General features: G+C 50.9%; 1 protein-coding gene across 1 annotated transcript; it reads left to right on the top strand.

Moving 5' to 3' along the window:
• Positions 1 to 3,216: 3,216 nt before the first annotated feature.
• On the top strand, positions 3,217 to 8,726 carry LOC100523969 (cationic amino acid transporter 3-like). Its single transcript, XM_013998748.3, is given in 14 exon segments — positions 3,217 to 3,320; positions 3,616 to 4,011; positions 4,580 to 4,738; positions 5,864 to 5,950; positions 5,953 to 6,040; positions 6,242 to 6,354; positions 6,525 to 6,747; positions 6,918 to 7,057; positions 7,162 to 7,264; positions 7,436 to 7,635; positions 7,834 to 8,000; positions 8,275 to 8,383; positions 8,553 to 8,591; positions 8,594 to 8,726. Coding segments are annotated over 13 exon segments (1,860 nt in total). The 5' UTR covers positions 3,217 to 3,320; positions 3,616 to 3,632; the 3' UTR covers positions 8,647 to 8,726.
• The last annotated feature ends 253 nt before the right edge of the window (positions 8,727 to 8,979 follow it).

Below are 8,979 nucleotides of genomic sequence, written 5' to 3' on the forward strand. Positions count from 1 at the left end.
CCTGCAGCATGCAGAAATTCCCTAGGCAGATATCTAACCCATGCCACAGCAGTGTCCAGCATCACAGCAGTGACTTAATTCATTGAGCCACCAGGGAAGTCCAAAAACTTAACAGTATTTGTTTTCTTTTTCTTTTTTGGCTGCCCCTGGCACCTGGAAGTTCCCAGGCCAGGTTTCAGAATGGAGCCACAGCTGTGACTTACCCTATGGCAATGCCCAGTCCTTTAAGCCACTGTGCTGGGCTGAGAATCAAACCTGTGTCCTGGCATTGCAGAGAGACAGTTGATCCCGTGAACTTGCTGCCCCACAGCAGGAACTCCTACATATTTTAAATCACCTACCATTTGTTTAAGTTGAAGTAAGAGTCAACTGCTACATTAAGTCACTTTTGTGTTTTTGGTTATGTTTGTTTGTTTGTATCTTTTCTGCTGTACAGCATGGGGACCAAGTTGCACTTACATGTATACATTTTTTTTTTCCACCCTTCGTTCTGTTGTGATATAAGTATCTAGACATAGTTCTCAATGCTACTCAGCAGGATCTCATTGTAAATCCATTCCAAGTTGCATCCAATAACCCCAAGCTCCCGATCCCTCCCACTGACCACCACACCCCCCACCCCCACCCCCGCTGGCAGCTGCAAGTCTGTTCTCCAAGTCCATTTAAGTCCCTTTTGATAGTTTGTGCTCAGTGTCACTTGATGCGTGTCATGGTCTTGTCACCCCTTCACCTCCACCTGACATTCCCCTGCCGCCACCACCACCCTGCCCCTCTCACTTCCTGCCCCTCTCCACTTTCTGCTCCTGGGTTTCCTTCCCTGAGGAGCAGGGCTCCTCTCCTCTGACATCCAGGTCTCTGCTCTGCCTGTGTGCTCAGCTCTCCAGCAAACAGAGCTGCTTGGAGAAGGGGCCTAGGTCACCCTCCCCTTTGTCTCCTCCCTACCTTCCTGCAAGGCTGGGTGCAGGCAGGATACTCCTTCAATGCTTTTGTTGCATGAATTCACAGCAGAGGCTTTAAGCTCCCCTTCTCCTGGGTGGGGTGCAGCTGGGCTTGGGGGTTGCCCACCCTGGAGCATCTCAGGCCACGTGTAGACTGTGGAGAGTTGAGTAGAGTAAGAAGACTGGGAGGGAGCAGGGATGTGAGTGGGGTCCCCGGTCTGGCAGCCCCCACTTCTCTGGGTCCTTGATGATCAAATGTAATCACGTGTCCACAGAAATAATCCACAAACAATAAAAGAAGAATAGGAAAAAGCTGGAGTTCTCTTGTGGTACAGGGAGTTAAGGATCTGGAATTTTCACTCCTTATCTCCAGTTTGATCCATGACCTGGGAACTTCCACATGCCACAGGTGCAGCCAAAAAAAAAAAAAGGAAAAAAAAAGGAACGATATTTATTCGAGCCAAAGTGAGGACCATAGCAGGGGAGACAGCCTTCCAGTAGCTCTGAGGACCTGCTCCGTTGAAGCATCGTTTTCAGCATACTCTTCTACCTTATTAAAATATAGGTCAGACATCAACCATGACCAGGTAGGTTCCTTCAGGATTTCAAAAAAGACACATTTAGTCCACAGACAGCGAGACAGCAGGACTCTTGGGTCTGGGTGGGAAGGAAACCTTATCTTAGAGTGAGTGTTGCCATGGAGCCCATAAGCTGGGAGTTGTTCATCCTTATCCTCCAAACAGACCTCCTTGACCTCAGTGGTGAGAGCAGATGTGCCATGAGGGTCTGACCGGCTGTCGTAGCTGCACACAACGTTCAGGCTGAAGCCTGTACCAGCCACCCTGACGTCCCCACACCTCAGTATGTGAACACCTTCTCCATCACGAGCACTGGCAAGTCTTAGAGCCATGTGGCCCAGCAATTCCTCTGCTGAGGATCTTCCCAAAAGACCTGAAAGCACACCCTGGAAGAGACACTTGTACATTCACGTTTAGAGTAGCGTTAAGTCACGTGAGCTAAAACGTGGAGCAGCCCACGTGCCCACTGACCAACGAATGGATAAGCCAAACGTTGTATGTGCAAATGATAGAGTATTATTCAGCATTAAAAAAGGAAGGCAATTCTAACACATGCTACAACATGGATGAACCTATTTGATAATGTAGTAAATAAAATAAGACTGACTTGGAGTTCCCGTTGTGGCTCAGTGGTTAACGAATCCGACTAGGAACCATGAGGTTGCGGGTTCGGTCCCTGGCCTTGCTCAGTGGGTTAAGGATCTGGCGTTGCCATGAGCTGTGGTGTAGGTTGTAGACACGGCTCGGATCCCGTGAAGCTGTGGCTCTAGCATAGGCCAGTGGCTACAGCTCCAACTGGACCCCTAGCCTGGGAACCTCCATATGCCGCAGGAGCAGCCCTCGAAAAGGCAAAAAGACAAAAAAAAAAAAAAAAAAAAAGACAAAAAATAATAATAAAATAAAATAAGCCTGACAAGAAAGGACAAATATGGAATGTTTCCACTTCAACGAAGCACCGGGAGGGGTCAGATTCATGGAGACAGAAAGGAGGATGGGGATGGCCAGGAATCAGGAAAGGAGGAGAGGCATTGGGGGCGAGTGGGTACAGAGGTTCCGTTTTGCAAGATGCAGAAAGTTCTGGAGTTTGGTGGCACAAAATGTCAACATACTTAACTGAACTGGACACCTACAGTTATTAAAGTGGTCAATTTTATGTTATGTGCGTTTTGCCACAAGAAATAACATCTCTGGAGTTCCCATCGTGGCTCAGTGGAAACAAATCCGACTAGCATCCATGAGGACACAGGTTCCATCCCCAGCCTTGCCTAGTGAGTTAAGGACCCGTCGTTGTCCTCACCTGTGGTATAGGTCGCAGAGGTGGCTTGGAGCTGGCGTGTCTGTGGCCAGCATCTACAGCTCTGATTTGACCTCTAGGCTGGGAATCCATGTGCTTCAAATGTGGCCAAGAAGGAAAGAAAGAAAGAAGGAAGGAAGGAAGGAAGGAAGGAAGGAAGGAAGGAAGGAAAGAGAGAGAGAGAGAGAGAGAGAGAAAGAAAGAAAGAAAGAAAGAAAGAAAGAAAGAAAGAAAGAAAGAAAGAAAGAAAGAAAGAAAGAAAGAAAGAAAGAAAGATCTCAAAACCATGCCCTGAGGGTAACCACAGGCCTGTCAAGGCTGATAGCAACACTCCAGATGCTCCCACCCACCCAGCCCCAGCCCCACCCAACAACCCAGGGGTTAAGCCTTGTCCTTGGGGCTCAGGGACTCCCCGATTCCCCCTTTGGAGAGGAGGCAGCTCCAGCCCCACACAGTTTAACCTCAGCCTCCCTGACCGATCCCTGCTCCAGGCTCTGCCCCCAGGATCCAGTAAGTCTTGGGTATCCCCTCCCCTGGAGGAGACTGGGTGCGGGGTCCAGCGGCTCCTAAAGAGACCTCTGCCATCGCAGGGTGCAGCTGGGTCAGCCTGGCTCAGCCTGAGGGTGGGAAGACCCATTTTCCAGATGAAAGCAGGAGCTGGGAGCTTTAGTGTTTGTATAAGAAGATGTGGGGATTGGATCAGTGCCTGGATTCTAAGACTCATCTTTTGACTTGTGCTCAAACAATAGTAAAGATGACCCTTATACAGGGCTTATGACATGAGGACTACTTGTTTTCTCTGCAGGTCATAGCCTCCTCAATATGTCTGGGATGCTGGGTCAGTATGTTCACCTATTTGGGGAGAAGCTGGTCCGCAGGCGGCCACTGAAGCCCAGGGAGGAGTCTGAGAGTCACGTGGCTCATCTGAACACCTTCGACCTGGTGGTGTTGGGCGTGGGCCGGATCCTGAGACCTGGTGTGTACATCCTGGCTGGTAAAGTGGCCAAGTTCATAGCTGGACCAGCAACCATCATCTGCTTCTTGGTGGCTGGTCTGTCTACTATGCTGTCTGGGCTCTACTATGCAGAGCTGGGGGCCCAGGTAGCACGCTCTGGTTCCGTGTATTTCTACAGCTATGTCACCATGGGACAACTGCATGCCTTCATCACTGGCTGGAACTCCATACTGTCCTTGGTCATTGGTGAGATGATGGGAAGGGAATGGCACGGGGTTTAAGACTGGGAAACCATCTTGAGGGATTGAGGTCTGCAGTGGTTCATGAGATGTTGTTATTGACCTTGTGGAGACAAGTGGGTAACAGTGTCGGGAAAGCCCCACGACTTCATTCTACTCAGCTCTACCCTGCTTTTCCTTAAATGATGGACCAAGAACCCAGAAGGAGAGGGAAGTGCAGGGAGTGGGTGAGAGGGAGGCAGGTCCCACAGGCTCACCCCTCACCATGTGCAAGGCTTTGTTCAGCTGTTGCCTTCATGGGATTTTCTTTTACCACGAGATGGAAAATTTCAGCCCCCATCCCAGCTCTCTTTGTTCTACTTTTCCGTGTTCTTTTCTTGCATAACGTTGTTCTCCTCCTAATATATTAGATAATTGAATTTTTGGGACCCTCCTGGGTTTACTCTCCCCAGGCCATGAAAAGAAACTCTTTGAGATGGGGTGTTTTGTCTACTGGGTTTTTTTTTTTCTCATAAATACATCCTGTGGCACATCAGTTATGTTTGTCTATGGATGTTCCTTCTTCTGTGATGCAGGTACCGCCCGTGTGGCCAAGGCCTGGAGCTATATCTTTGACAGACTGATTGGGAGCCACATCTCTCAAGTGTTACAGGAAGCTTTCCCTCTACACATGCCCTCTTTTCTGGCCACGTATGCTGACGTTTTTGCCCTGGGTCTGGTGCTGCTGATGACTGGTGAGGAGGGGTCAGAGACGGGATGGGAAGAGGGGGGTGTGAAGGGGGAGCTGGGGTGGAAAAGGCTTGGGGTAGAAAAATGGTGGGGGGATGAGGAGTGGAAAGAAAGGTCTGTGCTATGAGAGACCGGAAGGCAAGACATAGACCGTTGTTCCCCACTCTTGGCACTGTTGACATTTGGGGCTCATTATTCTTTGGTGTCTAGAGCTGTCCTGTGCGTTTTGGGTTGTGTTGCTTTTTCAAAAAGTGTTGAGTATTGAGTAGCATCCCTGGCTTTTGTCATTAGATCCCAGGGACATCCACTCCCCAAACTGTGATAATGAAGATGTGATGTCTCCAGACATTGCCATTGTCCCTTGCAGATGGAAAGTAGCCCCAGCTGAGAATCATTTACTTAGACCAACAAGTTTCTTCCCCTGTGCTGAGACCAAAAACGTTTTTTTGTTTTGGGGGTTTTTGGGGGTTTTGTTTGTTCGTTTTTTTGTTTTTGCTTTTTAGGGCTGCAATTGCAGCATATGGAGGTTCCCATGCGATGGGTCACACTGGAGCTACAGCTGCAGCCTACGCCACAGCCACAGCAACACAGGATCCAAGTCACTGCTGCAACCTACACCACGGCTCATGGCAACACCGCATCCTTAACCCACTGAGCAAGGCCAGAGATCGAACCCACAACCTCATGTTTACTAGTTGAATTCATTTCCGCGGCACCACCATGGGAACTCCAAGATGGTTTTTTATTTGAGAGGAAATTTGCATAACATACAATTAACCATTTTAATCATTTTTCCAGCTTTATTGAGATATAAATGACAGATGACACTGTATAAGTTTAAGGTGTACCACCTGATAATTTGATAGGTTATTGTGAGATGATGGCCCCAAACTTAACCGTCTTGACATGTACAGTTCAGTGGCCCTTAGTACATTCAAAATGTTTTGTAGCGATCACCTCCCTCTAGCTGCAAGCATTTCCTCACCCCCAAAGGGAAACCTGTACCCACTGAACATCACTGTCCATCTCTCCACCACCACCCGCTCTCTGGACTATGGCAACCACTAAGCTGTTTTCTGTGCCAATGGATTTGGTGATTTCGCCTGTTTCATATGCCGTCTTTCCCACAGGAGTTCTGGGGCTGGGGGTTCGTGAGTCAACCCTGGTCACCAAAGTGTCCACAGGCTTGAGCCTTTTGGTGCTCAGCCTCATCATCTTCTCGGCTTTGGTGAGGGAGATCTGCACAACTGGCAGCTCACAGAACAGGACTACACACTGGCCACAGCTGGATCCAATGACACCTCTAGGTTAGGAGCGTCCTCTTGGCCATAGGAATGCTTGGGGGGGTGGGAGGCAGAGCTGGGAATATAGCGGAGGACTAGAGAGATTTGGGAGGTTGACCTGGTGATGAGGGTCCTGGAGCCCAGGACTCAGGGTATTAATGGACAAGTCCAGGAGCCATGTCTGAACAGCCTCCCCCGCATTCTTCCTCATCCCTTCTCTCATAGGCTGGGCCCTCTGGGTTCTGGAGGGTTTGCACCTTTTGGCTTTGAAGGGATTCTCCGTGGAGCAGCTTTATGCTTCTACATATTTTTTGGTGTTCATATCATTGCCACTAAAGGTAACGTGGTCACTGTGGGTCCCATCACGGGTTTGGACACATATTGGGCAGCTCTCAGGCATAGGGGTGGGTAGAAGGGTAGCCTGCTCTTACAGGTGCAAGAGGAAAGAGATTTTATGCTTTCACCCCCAGCGTGTTTTCCTGACCTAAGACATCCACCCGTCCTGCAGGGGAAGAAGCTCTAACTCCTCATCGTTCCATCCCCTTGGGCATCGTGATCTCACTCTTCGTCTGCTTTTTGGCATATTTTGGGGTCTCAGCAGCTGTCACTCTCATGGTGCCCTATTACCAGATTCACCCTTACAACCCCTTGCCACAAGCTATTCTCCACAGCTGGGGGGCTCTGGCAGGATATGTCGTGGCTGTTGGCACCCTCTGTGCCCTGACATCCAGGTGAGTGTCAAAGCTTGCTCCCCAGCTACTGTCAGAGGCTCAGCTATCCCAGTGCTTGGGATTGAGAGGCAAGAGGGGAAGACGCCTTATGCCTCGTAGGCTGGGGAGCAGAAGCCCCGGTCCGTCCTCCATCTCCATGTCCTCACGCCTGTTTCCATCTTCTCCTCCAGACTCCACAGCGCCGTGTGCAGGATGCCGAAGCTGATCTACGAAATGGCAGAGGACGGGCTCCTTTTCCGGGGACTGACCCGGATCCACGCCTGCGCACACAACCGGGTCAAGTCCATCATGGCCGCGGGAATTCTTGCAGGTGAAAAGCAACACCCACGCCTTTCTTTGATCAGTTTCCTTCACTTGGGTATTTCCAGTGGTTTCTCATTCCCTCCTCCCACCTTGTGTGTGCCCTCCTTCTAGGGGTCATGGCCTTACTCTTCAACTTCACGGATCTTGTGGACCTCATGTCCATCGGAACTCTGCTGTCTTACACCCTCGTGGCTTTTTCTGTCCTTGTCCTCAGGTGAGACTCCAATGCACCTTGACTGGGGGTCTGGGACTCGTGGGGACCGATGGGAAGGTAATCCTCTTATTTCTTCTAAATGTCCAGCCGGGCTTAAGCAGATGAAGAAGGCTGTGTGTTGTTAGGTGAGTAGGGGCTGCTGGTAATATTGCCTTTATACCTCTAATGCAGGTATCAGCCACACCAGAATTTCAGCAAGAACAAGAGAACAGAGGATAAAACTGAGATGGGTCCTGTCGTTGAAGAAAGTCCTTTGGAATCTGCACCAGAAGCAGGAACTTCAAACCCTCTAAAGAGTCTGTGTAACCCTATCAGTACCACCCCCACACGGAAATCTGGCCGGATTGTCTGTGGATGCGCCTTCCTGCTGGGTGAGCCTGGGGACTTCTCTTTGGTCACCTTCTGAGATGGACAGGATGGGCAGGGAGTGGGCGGGCTGGCAGCTGAGGGGGTCTTGCAGATGTGATGGCCCTTCCTGGGGTGGGCAGTGTGGGGGAGGGGTGACCCGAGGTCTTGACCCATTTGGCCTCTGGAGTTGAGTCTGCTGTCCTCCCCCTTGACCCTTGCAGTTCTCCTGCTGACCATCCTGAGCCTGCTTCTGGCCCTGTGGCCCAGCCAAGTGTTCTCTGGAGACCCCGGGTTCACAGCAGGGGCTGTGCTGCTGCTGCTGCTCATTGCGGGGATCACCGCCATCATTTGGAGGCAGCCCCAGAACCCCTCTCCTCTTCCCTTCAGGGTAGGTGACCTTATGTGCCCAGCTGTCCAGGCTGAGGGGCTGAAGTCGGCATGCTTTGAGGTGAAGCCTCCTTTGCTGGACCAGGGAAGGGGGGACTTGCTCAAACCAATGGACCTTCCCTGGTCCCACCCAGTGCTTCCCCCCACACCACCAGTCTCATTGGGCCCTGCATGCACAGCCTGAGGAGGACTGGGGTCTCCCTGCCCACGTGGGGGAGGGTCCTCCCTCTCAGCTGTGGGTGCTGTATTCAGGGAGTCACTGGCTTTGCCCCCAGGTCCCTGCTCTGCCCGTCCTCCCAGTGCTGAGCATCTTTGTGAATGTCTACCTGATGATGCAGATGTCCTCTGTGACCTGGGCCCAGTTTGGCATCTGGAATGCCATGGGTGAGTGGCTTTCTGGGATGAAGAGGCCTCTCGAGGGACAGAACCCAACCCCCTTCCTAATGACCTCTCCCCACAAACTCTGTCCGATGCCATAATAGGGGACCTACCAGGCATTTGTAAACGGGGAGAGTGACCACTTTTTCTTCTCATGGTCTCATTTCCCTGCTAGGACTGGCCATATACTTTGGATATGGGATCCGACACAGCCTGGAGGAGAGGAGGGATCCACAGCTACCAGCCTCCACCTCCCAGAGTCTGTGTGAACACACCCCTGGTGCTGAATCCTCTTAACCACAGGAAGTAGATGCTGTGTGGTTCCCTCTATTCCTGGGAGGCGTCTCCTTGTTCAAGGGACACTTTGAGCCTCTGTGGAGGGTGCAGGCAGGAGGCATTTAGAGCCCTGTATTTATTGCCAGTGGACACAATGACTTTACCCTATAATGTTTACTGACCTTTTAAAAGCGTAGTGTACATACAGAAAAGTGCCTGCTTCCTAAGTGTGAAGCTAGATGAATTTTCCGAAGAAAATGCAGCCGTGTCACAAGCAACCAGGGGAAGAAACACAACACTAACCTGCATGAAAGAGGTGCTCTCTT

The sequence above is a fragment of the Sus scrofa genome, chromosome 6 (assembly GCF_054392235.1).
Source record: "Sus scrofa isolate SSC_HxYL_T2T_F1_AM1 chromosome 6, Sscrofa_HxYL_maternal_Yorkshire_Landrace_v2.0, whole genome shotgun sequence".
Classification (NCBI taxonomy): domain Eukaryota; kingdom Metazoa; phylum Chordata; class Mammalia; order Artiodactyla; family Suidae; genus Sus; species Sus scrofa.